We start from the raw sequence: 26,515 nt of genomic DNA on the forward strand, positions 1-26,515 counted from the left end.
ATTTAAAATCAACTACAAACACCGGCAATGACACCCTCTCGCCACCAACTTGCAGAGTATGGAGCTACCCTGAGTACTCGCACGGGTAAGTTAACTGAATGGACCCCTTAAGAGTGGGAACAAAGTCTAATGTTATTTTCTACAATAAAAAAGTCTTCTGGGGCAACCATATGTCAAGTTGCTGCGTAAGAAAATCAGAGCGCAAAGGGTGCATGGAAAGGCAAGAAGGGTAGCTACAAGGCAATGCTGCCATGTTATAAATGGAAATACCGCATATGAGCTGAGGTATGCTGCCGTGCAAAGCAGTGTGAGCAAGGTTTGTATAAAGACTGGCCTTTAAATGTTTATTATAGAGCCATACAACGTGTAGCTCACGTGTCGTAGTCAGCACACGTGCATTACAGTTAGGGATGTGCAGGCTCGGATAGGTTCGACTTTAGTCCAGGAATGATGTTCGTCCATGCAAGATGACGTTTTGCCTCTTTCTGAGTTCCGTCTTTTTGGAGGGAAAAATCCGAACTCCACGTGCAAACTCGAACCTATCAGAGCCTGCACATCCCTAATTACAGTATAAGTATACAGTACACTGGCAGCTGATGATTACTATGACTGCAGTCTGCTGCCTAGATCTAGACCAGGGGTGGGGAACCTTTTTTCTGCCGAGGGCCATTTTGATATATATAACATTATTTGCGGACCCATGCAGGCCACGCCCACTCTGTGTGACATCACATGGCGTCTGGGCCACATCAGCCAGTGATTACAGCAATGACTGGAGCATCCTGAGGATGATCCGGGGAGCTGTAAGGGCAGTGCTGTCCTAAGCGTCCTAAGGATGCTCCAGGAGGAACTTCTGCATACATTCTGGCTGCAGGGTACCATTCTAGGTACCCTGCTAGTCAGATGAGGCTAGCAGATAAAAGCTCAAAGGGCCAGCCCAAATGATTGCGGAGGCCTTATACGGCCCCCGGACCGGAGTTTCCCCTTCCCTGATCTAGACACTAACAGTCAGACACACATCTCTTTCTCATCATCATTTCCTGCCTCCCGGGCCCCGTGACGTCTCCCCGAGTCACATGTTAGGTACGTGACGTAATGAGCCCGCCTCTTCCCCGACACTCTCCGTAATGATGGCGGTGCGCATGCGCATCCCGGTTTAGCGCGGCCTAGTCCTTTCCTTATTTCGCTGTACGGCAAAGTAAAGCTGCTGGGAGAGTACGACTGCCTCCCCACTTGAGCAGCGCCGTTCGGGGGTCTATACAGCTGACCCAAACCATGGAGGCCGATTATTACAGCCCAGAGCACTCAGGTAAATAGGCCGGTGCTGGGGGTGTTCAGTAGCACGGTGTCCTATCACACACACACACGGCGGTGTACGTAGCAGCTGTAGTAAGGGAATACCGCCCTGCTCTCACGTCTCTCACCAGTGATCATAAGTTAACCAGCATCTGTCTCTCCATATCTCTGTGCTCCTGCTATAATAAGGGGTCAGGTTTAGTCCCAGCTGCTATATGGAACCAGGTTTAGTCCAAGTCTCTGTGCACATGCTATATGGAGCCAGGTGTAGTGCAGATCTTTGTACCCCGATAAATGGTGCCAGGTGTAGCCCAAATATCTGCGCTCCTGCAATAGGAACAGGTTTAGTCCAAATCTTTGTGCCCCAACCTCATGGAGCCAGGTGTAGTCTATTTTGTTGTGCCCCTGCTCTATGCTGCCAGGTGTAGTCCAAATCTCTGTGTCCCTGTGTCTGTATATTGCACCAGATACAGTCCAAATCTCTGTGCCCTTACAATATGGGACCAGGTGTAGTCCTAATCTCCGTGCCTCAGCTATATGGTGCCAAAAGTATTCAAAATCTCTGTGCCCCTCTATATGGTGCCAGGTGTAGTCCAAATCTCTGTGTCCCTGCATCTGTATTTTGCACCAGATACAGTCCAAATCTCTGTGCCCTTACAATATGGGGCAAGGTGTAGTCCTAATCTCCATGCCCCAGCTATATGGTGCCAAAAGTATTCAAAATCTCTGTGCCCCTCTATATGGTGCCAGGTGTGGTCAAAATCTCTACATCCCTGGTCTATGGGACCAGGTGTAGTACACATTGATGTGCCCCCGCTATATGGGACCAGGTGTGTTCCAAATATGTGTCCCTGCTATATTGCACTAGATGCAATCCAAATATCTGTGCCCCTACAATATGGTCCAAAAAGTATTCCAAATCTGTGCCCCTGCTATGTGCCAGGTGTATTTCAAATCTATGGTTTACTTCTTTGTGGTGCCAGGTGTATTGCAAATCTGTGTGTTCTATATGGAGCCAGGTGTATTCCAAATATCTGTGTACCTTCTATATGGTGCCAGGTGTATTCCAAATATCTGTGTACCTGCTATATGGTGCCAGGTGTATTCCAAATATCTGTGTACCTGCTATATGGTGCCAGGTGTATTCCAAATATCTGTGTACCTGCTATATGGTGCCAGGTGTATTCCAAATATCTGTGTACCTGCTATATGGTGCCAGGTGTATTCCAAATATCTGTGTACCTGCTATATGGTGCCAGGTGTATTCCAAATATCTGTGTACCTTCTATATGGTGCCAGGTGTATTCCAAATATCTGTGTACCTTCTAAATGGTGCCAGGTGTATTCCAAATATCTGTGTACCTTCTATATGGTGCCAGGTGTATTCCAAATATCTGTACCTTCTATATGGTGCCAGGTGTATTCCAAATATCTGTGTACCTGCTATATGGTGCCAGGTGTATTCCAAATATCTGTGTACCTTCTATATGGTGCCAGCTGCAGTCCAAGTCTCTGTGCCTCTGTTATATGGTGCAAGGTGTCCAAAGCTCTGCGTTTGTGCTATATGGAGCCAGGTGTCCAAAGCTCTGCACTTCTGCTATATGTTACCAGGTGTAGTCCCTGTGCTCCAATAATGTAAAAATGTTGCCTGGCTGTAACTTTTCCTTTTAATGTCATTCCAGTTAACCCCTTTCACACTGCCGAAATAACCTGGTTTATTGCCGGGTTGTGTTGCGAAAGGTTCCTTTAAAAATAACCCAGTTCGAGTGCCCCACCAATCCAACCTGGGTAGTGAGCAGGGTTGGATATGGTTACAACCCGAGTTATGGGGTGGTGTGAAAGGTCCGACTCAGGTCATGCCTAAAATGAGCTGATTGGCGGTTGTGGAGCAGTCACCACTTTAATGACCTAACAAGATTAGCGGGGCATACCCAGGAATAACTCGGGTTGAAGGTGCAGTGCAAACTGGATCGGACCAGGGATTTTGGTGTGAAAGGGGTATTACTGGTTTTCTTCATGCAGGTCAAAAAATGTTTTTTATTTTTTTTGCTATTCTGTTTTGAATATGCTATTTGGCCACAGTGAAAAACCAATAGAAGATACAGTGAATTCCACATGCGCTTTAATTGGAGCGGTCAACAAGTACATTAATTGATCAGGTTGTCTGGTAAACGTGTTTCTTGCTACAGGTTAGGTCTCCCATATCCAGATATTCAAAAATATGGAATATTTTTGCATAACTGAGATAGTGAAACCTTTGCTTTCTAATTGATCAATGTACACAAACTTTGTTTAAGGCACAATTAAATTACCTTCAGTCTGTGTATATAAGGTGTATATGAAACATAAATTAATTTCATGGATATACACAAACTTTGATGCACAAAATTATTAAAAATATTGTATAAGATTACCCGCAGGCTGTGTGTGTATAGGGTGTATATTATGAACCATAAATGCATTCTGTGTTTAGATTTGGGTCCCATTCCCAAGATATCTCATTATGCTATGCAGATATTCCAAAATACGGAAAGATCCGATATCCAAAATACCCCTGGTTCCAAGCATTTTGGACATGGGAGACTCAACCTGTATATACAAAATTAAAAATTATATGTATACATGTTATGGGGAGCACTTTCAGTTTAGTACAGTGCTTCTCCGATGAACTTTGTTCTCTGTGGCTTGCAAATAGTGAATTTCCCCAGAAATGTTGTCATTATTAATTCGTACATGGCGCCAATCTTTCTGCGTTCTGTGTGACATTCAGTTCTTACAATGTGATTTGTTCAGTGCTGAAGATTTTTTTGCCTAGAAAGTCACAATTATATTTGTCATATAGAAGTTATCTCTACCTAGTAAAAGGTGGAAGTGCAGCTCTAAAGTGGAACATAATTGACCTGCGTTTATTTGACACCCCAATTCTTTAATTTCAGACTTTGCTATGTAAATAGTCAAAAAATATTTGTAATTGTTTTTTTGGGGGGGGGGACACTGCAAAATGTGAATGCTTTTGCTGATGACGGCCGCGATTCAATTGAAGGTGATGATGAATAGCCCGCGCGCTGTTTGGTCCGACTAAAGGATTTCAATTCCGACAAAAGTGCCGGCCGTGCGGCTGTTTGCCGGCTTAGTGCGGCACTAACAGCCTCGCGGCCAGCACTTTCGTCGGAGAATGCCGGTTCTCGAGACTAAACACCCAGGTTAAGTCGCAAGAACCGTCATTGTCTGACTTAACAGCACGCTGAAGTGAATAGCTCTGGGAGCTCTCTCCCAGGGCTATTCAGCATCACGCTGAATTGAATCGCGGCCATAGGTATTCATAATTGTATAAAGTGATGATTTTCAGGCTCCTCACCTACTCCAGCTGTCACTTCTCACTTTATTTAGTGGCCATGGAATAAGGCACTTTTTGTTTTTTAAATTAATACAGTTCGACCTCGTCTTATGAACACCTCCATGTTTGTATTGGGTCAGCAGGGATAGGTGCTTTTCCCCAATAGTAGTACAGCCCCATCTATGCGCTTTAGCGATGTGTACCCAGACGATATGTCAGCCCAACGGGCACATAACAGGATGGTCAGTAATAAGACATTTGAGAGATGCATTAATGATACGATCCAACAGACTTGTCTCAGCAGCTTGTCCACTTCCTGATAACATTACAGCCAACTCCACCAGATCGGTGATAGCCTAGCGCACACAGCAGCGTCTATTGGCGTTCACTCATCTGTGACTTTATGCAATTGCCGATACAAATGTCTTTCCTTGTTTACATCTGTGGTGCCGAATGTGCAAGGGCCGAGGCGCCCACTTTTAGAGTCCTTGCTCGCTGTAATACTGATGAGTACATCCTTATACGCCATCATTGGTCGCACCATAGAAGCTTACACCAGCCCTATGACAGGTGCAGTTTCCTGACCATGTCCTCCTATGCCTGCGGCTGTGCATCTGTGAATGCAACCACTTACATTGACACGCAAGCAACACGCCCACTGAACGGACCACTTTTGTTTGAACTACTAGTCACCTCCCAGTCACCACTGATCACTTCCACAATGGGCAGTACAGAGGGTGTAATGGTTAGCGTTACTGCCTCACAGCACTGAGGTTGTGATTTTTATTCCAACTATGGCCCTAACTGTGTGGAGTTTGTATATTCTAGCTGTGCTTGTGTGGGTTTCCTCCCACACTCCAAAAATATACTGGTAGGTTAATTGGCACCCAACAAAAAAAAAAAAATAACCCTAGTATGTGAGCATATGGTAGGGAACTTAGATTGTAAACTCTTCTGGGGCAGGGACTGATGTGAATGGTAAGATATTCTCTGTAAAGCGCTGCAGAATATGTGTGCGCTATATAAATAACTGGTAATAAATAAAATAGCCGCAGGGGCAGTGCTGAATAGAACCTCATTAAGTAGTTGTATAGTAAGCCTTTCTCAATACATTTACCAAATTGTACAGTTCTTTGTTTCCAGATAAATATACTTTAGAAGGAAAGTTTTGCCTTCTACCATCTCCTAGGGGCAGCTTTGGAACATCCCCAAGCTTATCAGTGTTCCCTAAAGTATAAGAAAGCGAATAGTCATTTTGCATTTATATTAAATTCATTTGTTTGAAATTCTTTTGGGGAGACACTGCATTTGCCACCCACTTTGTTTTGTTATAATTTAGTTGTTTCCATGCTATCATATGGGCTTTATTAGTTATAAAAATAAACAACAAAAAAAACCCCCAACAAAACTGCAAAGTGATTGGTGGAGGGGAAGGACCTTGATATTCAATATTCTATGCAGTTATGAGTTACTGAATATAGCATTAGTTAACAAAATTATCTTTAGTCCAGTTTTTCGGTTTAGGATGAAGCTTATTTTTAATGTCCTCCTTGCCCTGGCTGACATATGCGCACAGATCAGCTAAGCTAGAGGGAAAACGTACACTTCCAGTACACTCACCCTTAGATCGTGACACTTATTTCCTCCCTGGTTCAGAGCAAATCAAATTCTTCTTAGGATGTTCTGTGTTCCTAGTACCATGTCCCTCCGAAATGTGAGATGTAAAAAGTCTGCCTGTTTTATTGGGAGCAGTTTACGGAGTCATAAACATGTCCATCACACAAGAAGGATTTTTAGAAATCTGACAGCTAGGAGAATCATTTTAATATTTAATTTCATTCATAAACCGGTAAATTGTTATGTCAGTGTATTTCATGCTCTATTACGCTGGTCCTATTGTTTTAATAGCTAGAACTCAAAACATTGCAATATTTCACACATCCGACAATCTCGGAACTCCAAAACAGAATATGAAATCCTATCTTGGGTCCCAACCCACAGGTTCTGTGCTTCTGTTTTAATATAAATCTCTATAAAACACAACAATAAAATTTTCTTTATACCATAGCTTGACAGAGGACAGGCAGTTTATACAGGGCTGCAATTTTTTCAATGTTTGGCCTTTTTTATTGTAATCTTGGTCAGACACAGCTTATTTGGGAATTCAATTCAAAATCATGTGCCGCACATATCGTCCATTTATAGTAGTGACGACATCGCAAGTTTTCTGTGCAATGGAACGGAACATCTCGTTCATCGCATTCAATAAAATTTTCGCGATTGTCACATGATATATCTAATTTACATTCACATAGTTCAGTGCCAATATAAAATAAAAATGTGTATGTGTATATATATATATATATATATATATATATATATATATATATATATATATATAGATAGATGTGTGTGTGTTGTCTTCCCATATCCAAATCTTCCAAAATACGGAATATTTTTTAGCATGACTGAGATAGTGAAATCTTTGCTTTTTGATGGTAGTTTGCACAAACTTTGTTTAAGGAACACAATTATTAAAAATATTGTATAAAATTACCCTCAGGCTGTGTGTATAAGGTGTATATGAAACATAAATTAATTTCATGTATGTACACAAACTTTGAGCCACAAAATTATTGAAAATATTGTATAAAATTACCCTGCAGGCTGTGTGTATAAGGTGTATATAACACATAAATGCATTCTGTGATTAGATTTGGGCCCCAATCCCAAGATATTTCATTATTTTATGCAAATATTCCAAAATACAGAATATTCCAATATCCAAAATACCCCTGGTCCCAAGCATTTTGTATATGGGAGACTCAACCTGTGTGTATCCATTTCCCTGCAAGAGTGAATCTTAAGCAGGGGTGTAGGACAACATTTCTGGTGTTGGAATTTGTCGCTCATTGTAGATTTTTAACAGAAAATGATTTTTAGCGTCTAGATTTATAGATTTTATGAATAATAAAACCAGTGTCAGAAGAGATTGGCGCAAGCCCACTGAGCAAATGCTGCTCTCCACTGGAACACATTTGTCACCACTTACCTATGTGAGATGAAAAGAACCACTACAGTATGGCTATTGGAAATTGTCAGATCTTTTGCATCCAGCCTTTGGGGGATAGGTGGCAAAACTTGTATTTATGGATGTGAACCTATACTCTTAGTCCTGGTTATTATTTAGAGGCCCAGGGAATACACATTAACAGAGCAAGGAGAATATTTAGCATCAGCTACATATCAGAGGCGCCAGGGGAGAGACATTTTATTTTTAATAGGTTATAGCTAATAAAAAGCAGGTGATTGGGCTAGACATATACTGGACTATGTTTCTGTTGCAGATGATGGTGGTGCTACCCCAGTACAAGATGAGCGAGACTCAGATGATGAGGGAAATGATCATGAGCGGCGTGGGTCAGATTATGAAAGTCCAGCACACCGCAGTGAGGTATAGGAATGTGCTAAATATCTGATTTGTAGACATTAATAGTGTATACTTTGACTTTTGACTGTATATGTGAATGTACTGCAATAATATTTCGATGTTATGTGGGGTACACAATTGGGTGGGTGACTGACCGACCGATGTACCTGTGCAGAAACACTTACCCATCTGCCGACTGATATGCCTGGCCAAAGGAACTAGTGTTGACGTCCTTGAGGTGATTCCTGTGGGCAACATATGGGTTGGACAGTTGGTTTTCCTGCACGCAGACAGATGCACACAATATATCTGAACGATATATCGCATCTACTGTGTTATGGTTCACATGATATATAGTGAACGACATTGTTCAGATATATAGTGTGTAAATATCTGCAGATGTGCTGAACGATATATCATTCATTGGCTGTGCGAACGATATATCGTACAGTGTGTACCCAGATTAAGAAATGTGTTTTATTATACCACACAAGTTTAATCCTTTTGATCCACATTGTGACAGCCCTGTGTGACATTGGTGAGTGGGCTGTCATTGACAACTTGGTGTTCTAGTAACTATGAAAACTTTTTTGCTCTGCATAAAAACAGTCTATATAGTCCTGGAGGAATTTGTTTGCGGTGTGCTAAATATGTAATTCTAAAAGGAAGCTTAAAGTAGTACATTATTTGCAAGTTTTATATTCTGAGTCTTATTTTTTTTTTCCAGAATGACAATAGTGATGCAGAGGAACATACAAAAGATAGAGGCAGCGTATCAGACAATGAAGTAAATGACTCAGATGATGATGTGCGTAGAGGGCGCAACTCCAGTGACATAGAGAATGATAGTTTTAATCACAATGCCAGTGACTCTGAGACTGAAGGAGCCCACAATCATGTTGCCAGTGATTCAGAAGATGAGGCACCCAGACAGAAGGATAGTGAGGATGACGGTACTCCTGTTAAAGGTGTAGCAAGTGACTCTGAAGAAGAGGTTCGATCTAGACATTCAGCCAGTGATTCTGATGAGGATAGGCCTAATAAAGTACATGGTAACGACTCTGAAGATGATTTTCAAGGTAAACATGAAGCCAGTGACTCTGAAAATGAAGTTCGAGCCAGCCATGTTAATAGTGACTCAGAAGATGAGACACCTGCCAAGCGTGCAGCCAGTGGTTCAGAAGATGAGGCTCCTGCCAAGCATGCAGACAGTGACTCGGAAGATGAGGCTCCTGCCAAGCATGCAGACAGTGACTCGGAAGATGAGGCTCCTGCCAAGCGTGCGGCCAGTGACTCGGAAGATGAGGCTCCTGCCAAGCGTGCGGCCAGTGACTCGGAAGATGAGGCTCCTGCCAAGCGTGCGGCCAGTGACTCGGAAGATGAGGCTCCTGCCAAGCGTGCGGCCAGTGACTCGGAAGACGAGGCTCCTGCCCAGCGTGCGGCCAGTGACTCGGAAGACGAGGCTCCTGCCAAGCGTGCGGCCAGTGACTCGGAAGATGAGGCTCCTGCCAAGCGTGCGGCCATTGACTCGGAAGATGAGGCTCCTGCCAAGCGTGCGGCCATTGACTCGGAAGACGAGGCTCCTGCCAAGCGTGCGGCCAGTGACTCGGAAGACGAGGCTCCTGCCCAGCGTGCGGCCAGTGACTCGGAAGACGAGGCTCCTGCCCAGCGTGCGGCCAGTGACTCGGAAGACGAGGCTCCTGCCAAGCGTGCGGCCAGTGACTCGGAAGATGAGGCTCCTGCCAAGCGTGCGGCCATTGACTCGGAAGATGAGGCTCCTGCCAAGCGTGCGGCCATTGACTCGGAAGACGAGGCTCCTGCCAAGCGTGCGGCCAGTGACTCGGAAGACGAGGCTCCTGCCCAGCGTGCGGCCAGTGACTCGGAAGACGAGGCTCCTGCCCAGCGTGCGGCCAGTGACTCGGAAGACGAGGCTCCTGCCAAGCGTGCGGCCAGTGACTCGGAAGACGAGGCTCCTGCCAAGCGTGCGGCCAGTGACTCGGAAGACGAGGCTCCTGCCAAGCGGGCGGCCAGTGACTCGGAAGACGAGGCTCCTGCCAAGCGGGCGGCCAGTGACTCGGAGGACGAGGCTCCTGCCAAGCGGGCGGCCAGTGACTCGGAGGACGAGGCTCCTGCCAAGCGGGCGGCCAGTGACTCGGAAGACGAGGCTCCTGCCAAGCGGGCGGCCAGTGACTCGGAAGACGAGGCTCCTGCCAAGCGGGCGGCCAGTGACTCGGAAGACGAAGCTCCTGCCAAGCGGGCGGCCAGTGACTCGGAAGACGAGGCTCCTGCCAAGCGTGCGGCCAGTGACTCGGAAGACGAGGCTCCTGCCAAGCGTGCGGCCAGTGACTCGGAAGACGAGGCTCCTGCCAAGCGTGCGGCCAGTGACTCGGAAGATGAGGCTCCTGCCAAGCGTGCGGCCAGTGACTCGGATGATGAGGCTCCTGCCAAGCGTGCGGCCAGTGACTCGGAAGATGACGCTCCTGCCAAGCTCGTGACTAGTGATTCTGATGACGAGACTCCTGTAAAACGCACCGCTAGGCGAACCAACAGGGGATTAGAGAACATCCGCAAAAAAGGAGCCAGTGGCTCAGATGATGATGCCCCTGCTAAGCGAAAGGTTGTTGACTCAGATGATGAGAGTCCATCCAAACCAGTTCATAGTGACTCTGAAGATGATATGCCAGCTAAACAAGAAGCCAATAATTCAGAGGATGAATTTCCAAGAATGAAAAGAAAAATCTTATCTGATGATAGTGATGATGAAAAGGAAAAAAAACCAGTAAAGAAAAAGAAGTCACTACGGCGCAGCTCAGGGAGTGATGATAGTGAGAGCGAAAGTACAAAAAAGGGAAAAGCTTCAGACAGTGAAGATGATAAGAAAGTGACTAAAAGAAAAAACATTCTTTCTGATAGTGAGGATGAAGAGAGAGCTGATAAGCCAGGTATTTCAAATACTGTGCATTAAAATAAGTTTCTCCATGCCCCCTCTTTGTAAGCCTCTAGAGGTGACCACCCTATGCAAGTTATTTTTTTCGTTACGGTCTCCGGTATCTTTTTCAAGAGGTACAGCAACACCGCAAAGGTTACACAAATGATCCCATATATGTGTGTGTGTATATATATATTTATTTATATATAATGTGTGTATGTATTGTATGTATGTGTGTCTTTATACACTGTTAAGATGGGTTTAATTGATGCTTTGTGTAATGCCCAGATAAATTATTCAGATTATTTTTTGGTTAATGAAAACGCACATTGACCAGCTAGGTGTTATCATTTTGAGGTGGTCAACAAACAAGTTACATCCATGATAAACACCAGCACAGCTGCTCTGTAAAATACTTTTGGGATTGAGCATATGGGGGACATATATTCACCTAAGCAAAAAGAAAATCTCATTGATAAACAATGCCCCATTTTCTCAAGAAATATTTTCAGGGAGGGTTATAAATGAATCGCCCTGGGTTTCGGACTAGAAACACCTTTTGCGTTCATCTGAGACTGTCTACTTGAGGGGAAACCCCAACCACTTGTCCCATGACTTGCTTTGATGGAACCCGTAAAATCCACCAACTTGCATAACAACAATTTGGTAGTTTTGTGGAGTCTCAAACATTGGTCATTGAAAATACCCAAACGTTTCACTGCACATACTGTTTTTATTTATTTTTCCATCGTATGGGTGAATTAGATAAATAAGCTGCTGTTGGACGTGTTCAGTCCCCTATTATTCTGCATCTCTCGTACAGGCAGTAAAAAGAGCCGGATCCTGTCAGATGGGGATGACTCTGACAGTGATGTGACCTCCAAGAAAACTCCTCCAAAGAGGAAGACTGTGTCATCAGACAGCGAAGGAGAAGATGGGGCGAAAACCAAGGAAGAACCAAAGAGCTCAGGGAAAAAGCTGTTTGGTAGTGACAGTGAATCGGGAAATGAGGAGGAGTAAGTTGCTTAAAAATGTTGTAGGGCTGGTGCAAACACTAACTTAAAGTCACTACAGGTACTTTTACAAGTGGATGTATAGGGGTACGCAGCTGCGTAAAATGCCTTCACTCTGATTGCTTGACAGACTTGCTTCTCGCAACTGTATTTTACCTTTTTATTGTTTGTAGATCAACATTTTTTTTTTTTTTAAATTGGCCATTCCCATGTTGTACAGGTATGCATAAATAATGCCACAGCACTACATACTGTAGCAATTTGCCACTCTTAGATCATTCAGTAATCGATAATACATAAAAAAAAATGTCCCTGCCTCAACAATGCACCCATTACGGTTAGAGGGAGCTGGATTATACAGAGCCCAAAAACTGTCAAATGTAATTCAGTGTAGGAAGAGTCGGCTAATGACAGAAATCCTGGCAAGATGAAATGAATACCTTTTTTTTTTTTTTTTACCACATTGAGAGGTTTGTTTGATAAAAGCACATAATTGTTTCCATTTGTTCTTTAGAAACTTAATTGCAGATATTTTTGGAGAATCTGGAGATGAAGAGGAGGAGGAGTTTACGGTAAGAAATGTTTAATCTACTCTATAAATTGACGTTGACCAGCTGCTAAATTCTGTTCTGTGACATACATTTGGCATGGGGATACCATAGAACATATAATCTAATGCAGAGATGGCAAAACCGGTCCTCAAGGACCCCTAACAGTTCATGTTTTCCAGGCCACCTGTGGATCTGTAGAATGTTAGTTAAGAAAGAAAGCACCACATCTTTAAACTGTGACAGTTAGTAATGACTACACCTGTGCGCCGGAATGGGGTTGAAACCATGGCGGCTGTTTAGCTGCCGGTTCAAATTCCGACAGAGGCTACCCGACAGAAGCAGGTAAGTACCGTAAACTTCCCTTGTCTCCCCCCCACCACTAATCCTCCCTTAATTGTTCCTAAACCACCCTTATTGGTGCCAAACCCTAACCTACCCCAAGGGGTGCCTAACCCTCCTTCCTATGGGTGCCTAACCCTAATCCCCTCCCCCCCATACCTAACCCCGCTAGACTCCCTAATCCTAACAACCCCCCCCCCCCCCCCCCCCCGGGGCTAACGCTAAGGGCGCCCAGGACTTGCCTTCGTTCGGGATGCTGTCCTCAGCGTTCCGGCGACGGGATTATGATAGGCGTCGGAATTTCAACGCCTATCATAACTCCATAGCCAGCGTTCCGCTATAGGGATTGTGACTGGCAGCCGCACGTGACTACATTTCCGGTGCGCCAGCTCGGCGGTCTATAAAACGTGAACTGTTAGGGGTCCTTAAGGACGGGGTTAGTCACCCCTGATATGAGGTGTCAGCTACACCTTCCTAAACACATTGGGCGGAATTCAATTGATTATTCCCCCCTTCGCACCCGACGGAGCTATTCTATTGTTGCTCCTGTCGGGTGCGATCAGCTGCTAGCGCTCAAATTTCAGCTCGCAGCCCCAGAGGGGTGCGGGCTGAAATCGGCGAAAAGTGTCCTGTTTGGGCGCCCAAACGGCACTTTTCGCGATCGCGCCCAGCACTTTGGTCGGGGTTAGCCGTTTGGGTGCGATCAGCGTGAAACGCTGGCACAATGGAATAGCGGACCGCGATCTCCTGTCACTTTAGACGGGAGATGCGGGCCAGGAAATCGATTGAATTCCGCCCATAGAAAGAGATCTTCAACTTTACATTTTTATCTTCTCAGACAACAGTACTGTTAAATTAGTCAGTGCACTGTTCACTATAAAGTTCTTTGGACATCATTATACCATGTTATCAGTTTGTTGTATGAAATCTATATACTGTATTAATGTGTCAGAGGAAGAGAACATACAAATAATTGTTGTATTAGGCCTATTTCTGATCTAGAATACTCTTGTGTATATCTGGAAGCAATCTAATGTTCTGTAACTAGATGAGGTGGCACAGGAGTATACAGGACTTTATAGCCTTGCATGTATTTTGTTCTGCAGGGTTTTAACCAAGAAGATCTGGATGGGGAAAAGACAGTGGCCAGCAAACAAGCAGCGGCTGCAGATTCAGACTCTGATGTTGATGTGAATTCTGGTAAAATGTAAGTAGTCTTGTTTTTTTTAGGTTTAGAATTTGTAAATAATTACATTATAGGAACATTAATATAATATTGTGAACAATGGTGCAGTGTTAATGGAAAAGTCCACCTTTAGAGAATGAGGTATTTGATGTGGATTAAGGGTCATTTATTATAACTGAGCCTCTTAGCTGAATTTTATTTACCCTTTCTAGCAACAAATTCGTATTCACACTACTCGAAAATGTGCAAGCTTACGGCTGACCCCATCATCTGCTGTGCATCATAGGTTTATCAATTCTCTGTACAATTAGTTACTACTCTGAGAGGGCAACTCTGTTTCTCAATAAGTGAAGAGAATTTCACTAAAAGCTCTAACTTTATCTTACACGCAGGCGCTCATTAGTATGCATACTGAAATGAGTGTGGCTGTACTGTTTTTATGTAGTTTTTCATGTCCCCTGAAACCCCCCCACTCCTATCCAAATCTGTTTCAGGACCGATTTTAAATCTGACTTCGAAATAATGTTGGAGAGGAAGAAGAACATGAGCGGTAAGCGAAGGCGGAACCGGGATGGGGGCACTTTCATAAGCGACGCAGATGATGTAGTGAATGCTATGATTATGAAGATGACTGAGGCAGCAGAGGTAAGCTGATTATTTGAAATCTATTTATGGACAATGCATGTTATTATCATTTATTTATATGGCGCCACAAGTGTATCGCAGCGCCTTACAAAGTACATAAACAAATAGGTTGACCGGTGACTTACAGTACAATACAGGACATGGATAATATACATTGCTATATTAGCGACTATAACACCCAGATAAGCAACAGAGCAAAGTAACCAATTGTTAGGTGCCCTGGTGGGGAGTAAGAAGTAGATGAAAGTAAAGTAGGGAGAAGCACAAGAGGGTAGAGGGCCCTGTTCGAAAGAGCTTACATTCTAGAGGGGAGGGGCAGACAAACAGATGTGACACAGATGGGGTAGGCAGGGAGGAAGAAATATGTATGGACGGGAAGAGGGGACACATTATACTGGGACGGGAGGAGGGGACACATTATACTGGGACGGGAGGAGGGGACACATTATACTGGGACGGGAGGAGGGGACACATTATACTGGGACGGCATGTCAGCTTATTTTCTATATTTGGAATCGGTATGATGTAATACCGACAACTGAAGGCAGAAGAATGAAGATCCCGACAGGGTAAGTATTTAAGCTATCCCTAACCCTTCACCAACCCTAACCCTCCCTTAGGGGTGCCTAACCCCAACCTCCCCCCAATGGTGCCTAAAACTAACCCCCCCTACCTGCACACTGAAACCTAACCCTCCCACGGGGGGGTGCCTAACCACCGCTTCCCATAGCCTAACCCTCCCTGGGGGGTGCCTATCCCGAAGTCGCCCCCGTGAGCCCCTAAACCTCACCCTCTCTTTCTTTCTCCCCCCCCCCCCCCCCCCCCTCGCTCCTGCGGCTATCCACTCCCGACACCCGGCTTACCTTTGTTCGGTATGCCGGGGTTTCGGCGTGGAGATAATGATAGGCGTCGAAATCCCGATGCCTATCATTGGTCATTAGTTAGGATGGAGCATTCTAGACTGGAGTTTAAATTATATGAAATGCTGCAAGGTGTTAATTTTATTCTCACCTTCATAGGTTAACTGAATATTTGTTTTGATATAGGAGGATAGAAACCTCAACACCAGCAAGAAGCCAGCACTGAAGAAGTTAAGCCTCCTCCCCACTGTAGTAATGCATCTCAAAAAGTAAGACTTTCAACATTGCATAGTGTGGCAGCTATTAGATGTAATACGTGGAACATAGTGTTTTCCATATAGGGGCTGTCACCTTCAGCTCTAGGGAGCATAGATGGCGGGTTATCTAGGAGACCAGATCTATGTAAAACTAGATCAGACACATAACATTGCTTTTAACTTCCTGTAGCATTCCTCCATTGTATGTATATTTTTATAGATTTTATACATTTATTTTGGTTATATTATGTGCTTAAGCCAAAACAGTTTGACTTTCATCTGTCCATCAGGCAAGATTTGAAAGAAACCTTCATTGACAGTGGTGTCATGTCTGCCATTAAGGAGTGGCTCACTCCTCTCCCTGATCGCAGTTTGCCAGCTCTAAAAATCAGAGAGGAACTACTAAAGATACTACAAGAGGTAAGAATGAAAACCTTTGCACGGGTTCATGGGACAAGACTTGCAGACTCCTTTTGTTGAGTAGACTGAGTCGGGTCATGCTCCATCGCAGACTTTTCTTGGGGGTGGGAATGTACAAGACACACCGCCCCCCTTTCAGCAAAAATCAATATATATTTTCCATAGGATGTATCTAATTCCATATGATTATTGAAGTTTGGTGGAGGGCAGAGACCTAAATGTGGTGGAGAGATTTAGGTGATTCTGTCACCTCCTGTAGCAATATCCAGAATACAGAGCTGTTGGTGTAATCTAACTTTTTGGTGTTTCTGTTCTCTTGTTAGTCCCTGGTGAATGTATGTTTGGGTTAACTTTACAAGCAAATATATAATAAAATTGTTAATGTTGGCTAATGACCACATGGACGGTCCCAATTCCTGGACTGACTAGCACTGGTTAACAACACTGTTGGGTCCAAGAGATTTCTTAACACAAGTAGAAACAGCACAAGGTGGATGAAATAGCCCTATGTACCAGTCTCCCATTTAATACATGTGAGCTCTCACTCTTTGGACAAGTAATATGTTGCATGATACATTTATATGAACGAATCCATTCATACAGTATGAAGCTTTAGAAGATATATAATGGGCTATGTAATGTCTTGTCCTGCTTTAGTTTAATCATCACAGGGTGACACATTTACTATAGCAACCAAGCATTTTAGTATTTATAGCTTTAAAAAGCTAAATTTTGCTAACCTGTAATATGTATTTAGAAAATGCATTAGTGGATTAATGTTGTAGTGTGGGACATCTGTAATTGTTTTATATTTAGTACTATGTTTGTGAAATTAATAACTGTAGATGCAGAGCCCTTGTATTTACAGGAATTATGTGGGGTAGACACAGCAACGACAAATGTTAGAGCCGCCGACCGATCTAAAGCTGGGTACACACTTGCCGATGTGTGTAACTAGCAATGCGAAGGCTGACTGCACAATATATCGGATGGCTGGTACACACTGCAGGATGCGGTGACCGACCACCCGATACGTTTGACACCGGTTTCATCCACTATGCCAGCATCGGCCTCTGGGTCGTTCCATCGGCCCTACATGCAGACCGATAGACCACCCGCGGTAGTGCGCATGGTCACGCACAGTGGGTACACACTGGCCGTTGCGGACAATATGTCGGCCCAATCCGCGGGAACGGGTGACATATCGTTTTGTGCACAGGTTCTCAAACTTCCAAAACAGTGCATGTTTTACAGGTCTCCCAGAATCACAAGTTCAATAATTAGCTTCATCTTTGACTCTTTTACAATGTGACAGTGAGTAATGAATACACCTGTGCACCTGCTCTGTGACCTGGAAAATGTGAACTGTGTGGGGTCCTAATGACCGAGTTTGAGAACCACTGGTCTAGTGTGTACAAACCTTAGTAGTTTGGCAAGGTAAAGCACAAGCGACCAAGTGCATACACACTTACCAATCGCCCGATTGACATGTCTTGCCAGAAGAATCAGCTGTGACATCTCTATCTCTGGTACCTGTGGCCAGCATACGGGACGGTTGGTCGTGTGTGTACACAAGCAGGTGTGAAAGATATCTTTCAGATATATCGCGTCTGCCGTGCAGCATGGCCGATGCAATATTTCTCTAAAAGACGTATTACACAAATATAATGTGTGTACACACTGCCAGATGGACTGCATGATATATCATTTGTCAGCTGTGTGAACAATGTATCGACTAGTGCAGCGTTTTTCTACCACTGTGCCATGGCACACTATTGTGCCGCGAGCGGTTGTCAAGTGTGACGCGAGGTCAGTGCAGTTAGAGCACACTTTACTTGTACTGCTGGCCCGGGTAGTGCTAAGCTGTTTAGGGAGGCTCTGGCGCGCCCGGGCTGTGACCTATGGAGACGTGGCAGCGTGACATAGGTCATGCACGCCTGCCCGCACACTGCTTCCAGCTCTGCCCTGTGTACTTTATCACTGTGTGTGACTGAGCATCCCCAGCCAATGAACAATGAGGGACAGGACAGGGATGACAGCTGGTTATTTATTTTATTCTTTGGGGGCCCAATGTGATTTTTTTTTTTTTTTTTCTGTTGGGGTCAATGTGTATATTTCTTCTTCAGGGTCCACAGGAACTACCTTGGGGTATGTAGTTGGAGTGATCCATTGCACCAAACAGCTTACAGCTCCCAGCTTGCACAGGGCCTCCTCCCTATATACCCCGCCCCCAACCACAGTCATTCAGTTTTTTTGTTTGGTGCGTGGCAAGTATCCAGATATACCAGTTATAACTGCGCCTAGGCAGTCCCAGGCTTTTCTTTTTTTGATTTACATTAGGTTTGGAAACTACTGAGTTTAGCGGTACTAGGTGCCGAATAGGACGCATGTACTGCTACTCCTTCTACCTCCGCTGATGCCGAAATGCCAATATCGCTATATGTCCTGGGCATCGCTGGGGTCCGGACTGCGATCGGTTTTACGGAGATGGTAAGGTAAGGCGATTCCTAGTTGTGGGGGAATTGTGCGCTGCAGTCCGGACCTCCGGTGTAGGAGATGCATCGGAGGGTGCTGTGGGCGAAGGACTCTTCAGCGTGTCCTCACTAAGGCGGCTGGGGCCATATCGTCTGTCGCCGGAGACAGGTAGCAGATGCACTAGTAAGCGTCTGCTACTGTGAGGCCAGCGTACCCGTGCCGTCAAAATCGCAGTATTGGGGAGAAGGCGCTCCTCCCCAAACCCAGACGTAACTTCCAGTGTGGATTCCCGCGTCTGGTTTGCTACTTCTGATCACCTCGTGTTTGACACGCTCACAGTCCGCCTTGGGTGCACTGCTGAAAGCTGTTGGTCTCAGATGTTTGGTCTGTCTCCCTGTATACCTCTCCTCTGGGTCAGGTATATAGCTCTTTAGATCCTGCCAGTACCCCAGTTGGGCTGGTCATTTGATTCAGAGTCCATTTGCATTAGCATTTGAATGTATATATGCATTGTATGTGACTTTAATGCTAGTTGCTGTATTTATACTGCCTTTTGTTTTCCAAACTGTCCAGATATATCTATCACTGTGTTTCTCTTCATTCCTCTGAAAAGGTGTGGGGTTTTTCATTGGCTTTTCACAAATGTGGAGGGTCTCATTGCATTTATACCTGTTATACATTGCTATGTCTAAAGGTAAAGGGGAAATGGATGAGCCTCTGGCGCTGAGGTAATGTAAATCCTGTTTGGTAGGCCTGTCAGAGCAGGATTTTGTGCAAGATGGTTTGTGTAGTGTCTGTTGTAAACGGCCACCTTTTCTATCAGGCACACCTGCATCGGCACAAGAACCACCCTGGGTGGCCTCTTGGTCTAAAGTTTTGTCACATTTAGTGGACAGGGCTGCAGCGTCACGAGCTCCTGCTACAGTACTGCCTCCTGGTATGGGGTACCCACAACATTTGCATCCTTCTGTGTATATGCCCCCCATGAATCCCTTTTGGTTTGATTCTTTTCCTCACTCTCTAGTCAGAGTATGCTGCAGTCTATAGTCCCGCAGCAGGTAATGCAGGCACATAGACAAGTGGCGGTAAAGCAGGGGCATAAGAGATGTTCCCCTCAGACGTTGCCTCGTGAATCTGATTCTTCCTCCTCATCGCACTCTGATACTCAGTTTCTGGTTTTTACTCAGTGGAGGAAGTCCAATCCTCTGTGGATGTCCCCTCTCTGTTGAGAGCGGTTAGATCTGTCCCAAGTATAGAAGAAGAGGAGGTTCCGCCAAAAGCTAAGACTCCGGTCTTTAGGCATCATAAGGTGGTTAAAGATTATTTCCCTCAGTCTGAGCAACTGACGACTCATGTTTCAGACACTGAAGCATGGTGTACTCCAAATTTCCATGCTACAAGGATTTAGCCTCTCTGTATCCATTTTGACTTGGTGAATGTAACAAATGGGAAGTTCCTCCAATAGTTGATGCTCATGTAACTAATTTGATCAATAGCTCCACATTACCCATTCCTTCCGCATCCTCACTAAAGGAGGTTACAGATGGAAAACTTTGAAAATTATTTGAAATCAGTGTTTTCATTATCTGGAGCTATTACCAGACCAGCTATGGCTGTGGCCTGGGTAGCCAAAGCTATGGAAGAATGGACGACGTCTCTGTAAGATAGCATGCTTGGTGCTACCAGTGCTGTCTTATCTCTGTCAGATGCGAGAGGCAGCTGTGTATGTTGGGGAAGCGGTTATTGATGCAGGTATCTTGGCTTCTAGGGTGTCGGCAACTGCGGTTGCAGCTCGGAGAACCCTTTGGCTAAAAACATGGAAGGAGGATACAGGGTTCAAGTAGGAATCTTTGCCTTGTTGGGAAAGTACTGTTTGGGCCAGAACTGGATGACATATTAGATTCTCTGGCAACATCTAAATCTGCTGGCTTGCCATCCACGACTACCCCTAAGTATAGGCAGTCATCAGTTCGGTCCTTTCACCCACAGAGTAGGGCAAAGGGGCAGTCTTCCTCTAGACAGGGTAATTCCCACAAGAAACCGCAGACCAAGAAATCTTGGTCAACCAGAAGTCCAGCTTCTAAGCCAGACGGTAAGCCCACTGCCTGATGGGGCGGGCCTCCCCCTGGGTTCTCACGGTTGGAGGCTGACTTCTACAGTTTTCTCCGGACTGGCATCAGACTACTACGGATGTCTGGGTTCGAGAGGTGGTCTCTCAGGGTTGCGTCCTCACGTTCCTGAGGCATCCTCATCAAAGGTTTGTTGGTACAACCCTTCCTTCAGACCCGGTCGGGGCCTTGACCTTTCGGGAGGCTTCGGGAGGTCAGGAGTTATAATCCCCGTTCCTGTGACAGGGAAGGGGTTGTTATTCAAATTTTTTTTTGATTCCGAAACCAAATCGGTCACATCGCCCTATTCTAAATCTGAGGTCTCTCAACAAGTTCATCCATGTGACCAAGTTCCGCATGGAAACCCTACGGTCAATTATTCTGGCGATGAAGCCTGGAGATTTCATGGTCTTTCTGGACATACCGGATACGTATCTGTATGTTCCTATTGTGCGATCCCACCAAAGGTTTCTGAGGTTTGCTGTAGGTCGGCAACATTACCAATTTCACGCTCTATGCTTCGGTCTGTCCACAGCCCCTCGGGTATTTACCAAGATAATGGCAGTCATGATGACTCATCTCAGATTACAAGGAGTTAGGATACTGCCATATTTGGACAACCTCCTGATATTGGCACAATCTGTGGAGGTGTTACAACGTCATCTCCAAATGACCATTGCCTGCTTACAAGAGCACGGCTGGATAATCAGTTGGAAAAAGTCTTCTCTTTCTCCAACTCAGCAGATGGTGCATTTGGGGGCACTGCTGGATTCCTTGGGGCAATGGATTCTTCTACTAATGGACAAGATTGCGGCACTACAATCTCATTTGCGCAGTCTACTTTGCAAGCAGAAAGTGTCAGTTCATTTGGCAATGCAGGTACTGGGCTCCATGGTATCCACCTTCGACCTTGTGGCTTATGCCCAGTTCTACTCCAGGTCCCTGCAACAATGGATTCTGTCTCATTGGGATGGTCCGTATCATAGGCTAAAGTCTCAGATGATCCGCATCTCGACAGAGGTTCGGTTCTCCTTCGCATGTTGGCTGCAGGCAACTCATTCAGACAAGGGTCACCCGTTATGGGTCCCAGATTGGGTACTACTCACCACGGATGCAAGTCTGCGAGGATGTGGAGCGGTGACAAGTCGTCACACCTTCAGGGAAGGCGGGCGGCTCAGGAAGGTCGCCTACCGATAAATATTTTGGAGATTTGTGCAGTGTACAGGGCGCTCGTTCTGGTGCAGGACCTCCTTCAGGGCAGGCCTGTCCAGATTCAGTCCAACAACACGACCGCAGTGACCTATATCAACCATCAGGGAGGCACAAGAAGTCCGGCAGCCATGAAGGAAGTGGCGAACATTCTGCTGTGGGTAGAATGCCATCTTCCAGCAATCTTGGCAATATTCATCCCAGGAGTCCTCAACTGGGAAGCGGACTTCCTAAGTCGTCAGGACATACACGCCAGAGAATGGGCTCTTCATACAGAGGTCTTTCAACTCTTGTTGGACAAGTGGGGACTACCGGGCGTAGACCTTATGGTGTTACGTCAAAACCACAAGGTCCCCAGCTACGGGTCAAGAACAAGGGACACCGCAGCTGCCTTCGTGGACACTCTGGCGGTAAGGTGGGACTTCAGATTGGCATACCTGTTTCCTCCAATCTCCCTCTTCCCAAGGGTCGTCAGAAAGTTCAAGCAGGAAGGCGGCAGGATAATACTAATAGCTCCTGCCTGGCCCAGGAGACATTGGTTCACTGATCTGACCTGTGTATCCATAGACAGACCGCTTCCGCTGCCTCTACAACCGTATTTACTAGTACAGGGTCCCTGCCTCTGCTGGCTTTGATGGCATGGCTCTTGAGGCTTCCTATATATGGAGGAGGCCCTATGCATGCTGGGAACTGAAAAGCTGTTTGGTGCAATGGATCACTGTAACTACATTCCACCAAGGTAGTTCCTGTGGACCCTATGGACCTTGAAGAAAAAGAGTTAACTAAGGTATGTTATACCATAACTCTTATTTTCTTTTCTTTCTGTGGGGACCATTTTGTTTAAAATTTTTATCTATGGAAGCCTTTGTGTTTTATTTTTTCCTGTGGGGGCTAATGTGGTTTTTTTTCTGTGAGGGACTGATGGGATGCCTTTAGAAATTTTAAAATCGTACGGTGTGCCGCGAGTTAAAAAAGGTTGAAAATCACTGGACTAGCCAGCATTAATTTGATTATAGGTTTTGTTTTGAAAATTACTATAACAGTATACGTTAAAAAAAATTTGTTTGAGAAAAAAAAAATATATATATATATATACACACATACACATATACATACAGTCAGGTGCATAAATATTGGGACATTGACAGAATTTTCATATTTTGGCCTCTATTCACCACAATGGCTTTGAAATGAAACAAACAAGATGTGCTTTAACTGCAGACTTTCAGATTTAATTTGAGGGTAATTACTTCCAAATCAGGTGAACGGTGTAGGAATTACAACGGTATCTATATATGACTCCCACTTTTTAAGGGGCCAAAAGTAATGGGACAAACTAAACAATCCTAAATCTAACTTTCACTTTTTAATACTTTGTTGCAAATGCTTTGCAGGCAATTGCAGCCTGAACTCTGGAACACATAGACCTCACCAGATGCTGGGTTTCATCCCTGGTGATGCTCTGCTTGTTCTTGGGGCATTTTCCCTTCAGTTTTGTCTTCATCAATTGAAATGCATGCTCAATTGGATTCAGGTCAGGGGATTGACTTGGCCATTGCATAACATTCCACTTTGTAGCCTTAAAAAACTCTTTGGTTGCTTTTGCAGTATGCTTCGGGTCATTGTCCATCTGCACTGTGAAGCGCAATCCAATGAGTTCTGAAGCATTTGACTGAATATGAGCATACAATATTGCCCGAAACACTTCAGAATTCATTCTGCTGCTTTTGTCAGCAGTCACATCATCAATAAATATAAGGGGACCAAATCCATTGGCAGCCATACATGCCCACGCCATGACACTACCACCACCATGCTTCACTGATTAGGTGGCATGTTTTGGATCATGAGCAGTTCCTTTCCTTCTCCATACTCTTCTCTTCCCATCACTCCGGTACAAGTTGATCTTTGTCTCATCTGTCCATAGGATGTTGTTCCAGAACTGTAATGGCTTTTTTAGATGTTGTTTGGCAAACTCTAATCTGGTCTTCCTGTTTTTGTGGCTCACCAATGGTTTACATCTTGTGGTGAACCCTCTATATTCACTCTTGTGAACTCTTCTCTTGATTGTTGACTTTGACACATATACACCTACCTCCTGGAGAGTGTTCTTGATTTGGCCAACTGTTGTGAAGGGGTTTTTCTTCACCAGGGAAATAATTATTCTGTCATCCACCACAGTTGTCTTCCGTGGTCTTCCGGATCTTGTGGTGTTGCTGAGCTCTCCGGTGCGTTCTTTCTTTTTAAGAATGTTCCAAACAGTTGATTTGGCCACACCTAATGTTTTTGCTATCTCTCTGATGGGTTTGTTTTGATTTTTCAGCCTAATGATGGCTTGCTTCACTGATAGTGACAGCTCTTTGGATCTCATATTGAGAGTCGACATTAACTGATTCCAAATGCAAATGTCACACCGAGAATCAACTCCAGACCTTTTACCTGCTTAATTGATAATAAAATTACGAGGGAATAGCCCACACCTGTCCATGAAATAGCTTTTGAGTTGATAGTCCCATTACTTTTGGCCCCTTAAACAGTAGGAGGCACATATAGAAACCGTTGTAATTCCTACACCGTTCACCTGATTTGGATGTAATTACCCTCAAATTAAATCTGAAAGTCTGCAGTTAAAGCACATCTTGTTTGTTTCATTTCAAAGCCATTATGGTGGTGAATAGAGGCCAAAATATGAAAATTCTGTCAATGTCCCAATATTTATGCACCTGACTGTATAGTCCATCACCTGCATGTGTTAACCCCTGAAATACTGGCTATGTTTACGGTCTTTGTTTGTTTTGGGTGCTTTTTCTTTCTTTCTATAATCCTATAGAGGGACACTGGAGTCATGACGGATAGAAGTCTCAGGCGGTAATTTGGGCACTTTAGGAAATGTGAAACAAATCTTAAAACCCATCCCTCCTCTTTTTTCCCCTGGGCTGCTGGTAATCCATTTTTGCAGCTTTCACACAGGTTTTACCGTCACAGGTAGTGACCGTGGATCCCGTGGTGCCACCACAATTGGGCGTACAACATTGGGCACAGTAACAGGCAATTTAAAAGTCTCCTCTTTGTCAGTGGTGAGGCAATCAGTACAGTCTGGAGACTCAGCGCTTGCAATCCCTGGCAGTCAGATAATGGGCTTAATGACACTAGGCGAGGTGTGAGCAATAAGCAGCCCTCCCGCTGCTGTGGAACTACACTTACCAGCATGCACTGTCCCCATTTTGCTAATAGGGCATGCTTAAACTGGCAGTGCGTGCTGGGATGTGTAGTTCAGCAACAGCTGGAGGGCCACTTTTTTCCCACCCCTGCACTAGGGATGGGCAAAAGGGGTTCACAGTTCTGGATGCGGGGTCGAAGAGCCAAACCTTCATCAATTAGAACCATGTTCTTGTAGTGTTTTTTTTTTTTCTCTGATGAAACCTGACTGTCATTACTGATACTCTTGACTGCTGCTTCTCTGCTCTGTCACTATCACACAAACATTATATTCTCTCTAGTAAAGATACTGAGAACTAGGAGTACCCAAAGATGAATTCTCACCACAGCACACTTGCCAAAAGTATTTAGATTCCCAGAACCACAACACTATATCTCTGCTGCTGATATAGCCCTATCTTAGCATTGGCTTGGAATTGCAAGTTTGTAGAGTAGTGGTCAAAGCAGCTTTCAGACGTTCTGCAGACTCATAAGGCAAAATCTAATTTATTTACATTAGTTGATCACATTTTTGAGGCATCTTGAGGATCTGAGTAATTCCATTCTTATTGCTGGACTAGTTTCTGACAATGAGATCAGTCTTGGTGGTGACAGCGCAATGCAGACTCTGGCTTAAGGTCTGGGAAGCAGATATGGAGCCTTTTGGACTCTACCATTCATCCAGAGGGAAGGCCATCTTTCCTTACCTGGACCTATTAATCGAAGCAGAATACTGGACTTTACACCAGGACCATGTGTGTGTGATGACCCATACCTTGGCGTTACATGGGTGAAATCCTACATAGTATCAGGTCAGCAAATTACTTTTTTGGGCTGCTGTTCAGCAGCAGAAGGTATTTTTGGGACAAAAAAGAAACTGGATTATCTTTATTGACTCACAAAAGCATGTCTGTCCAACTTAGCATGGCGGTTTTAGGGAAGATGGTATCAACCTTCGAGGCAGTGCAATTTGTTTCACTGAAGCATTTTAGATTGGGCTTGTATCAAAATCTAACACATTTAACTATCACTTGATCTGCCAGAATATCATGCTGTCCCCAAAGGTGTGTCAGTCACTCCTCAGGTGCCTCAAGGTCCATAACCTCAACAAAAGTTGTCTCCTCGCCATTTGTGACTGGATAATAATCACAGCTGATGACTGCTTTCAGGGCTGGGGGCTGTTGCTCTTCTATGCCGTTGGTCTCTGGAAGAGTCTAAGCTCCTTCATAAACAGATTTGACAGCCTATATAGCAAAGAGAGG

At 44.7% G+C, this 26,515-nt stretch overlaps 1 protein-coding gene across 3 annotated transcripts in view; it reads left to right on the forward strand.

Moving 5' to 3' along the window:
• The first annotated feature begins 1,097 nt into the window (after positions 1-1,097).
• The window catches only part of IWS1 (interacts with SUPT6H, CTD assembly factor 1), a 38,819-nt gene continuing 13,401 nt past the window's right edge, over positions 1,098-26,515 (forward strand). For all 3 annotated transcript variants that reach the window (XM_088479206.1, XM_088479207.1, XM_088479208.1), the window contains exons 1-9: positions 1,098-1,309; positions 7,981-8,087; positions 8,791-11,005; positions 11,816-12,008; positions 12,520-12,577; positions 14,002-14,102; positions 14,576-14,726; positions 15,773-15,855; positions 16,134-16,263. In XM_088479206.1, the coding sequence (XP_088335332.1) occupies positions 1,276-1,309; positions 7,981-8,087; positions 8,791-11,005; positions 11,816-12,008; positions 12,520-12,577; positions 14,002-14,102; positions 14,576-14,726; positions 15,773-15,855; positions 16,134-16,263 (3,072 nt within the window). In that variant the 5' untranslated portion in view covers positions 1,098-1,275. The remainder of the gene's footprint in view (positions 1,310-7,980; positions 8,088-8,790; positions 11,006-11,815; positions 12,009-12,519; positions 12,578-14,001; positions 14,103-14,575; positions 14,727-15,772; positions 15,856-16,133; positions 16,264-26,515) is intronic.

The sequence above is a fragment of the Taudactylus pleione genome, unplaced genomic scaffold (genome assembly GCF_031769625.1).
Source record: "Taudactylus pleione unplaced genomic scaffold, aTauple2 ptg000229l, whole genome shotgun sequence".
In the NCBI taxonomy this organism is placed as follows: Eukaryota; Metazoa; Chordata; class Amphibia; order Anura; family Myobatrachidae; genus Taudactylus; species Taudactylus pleione.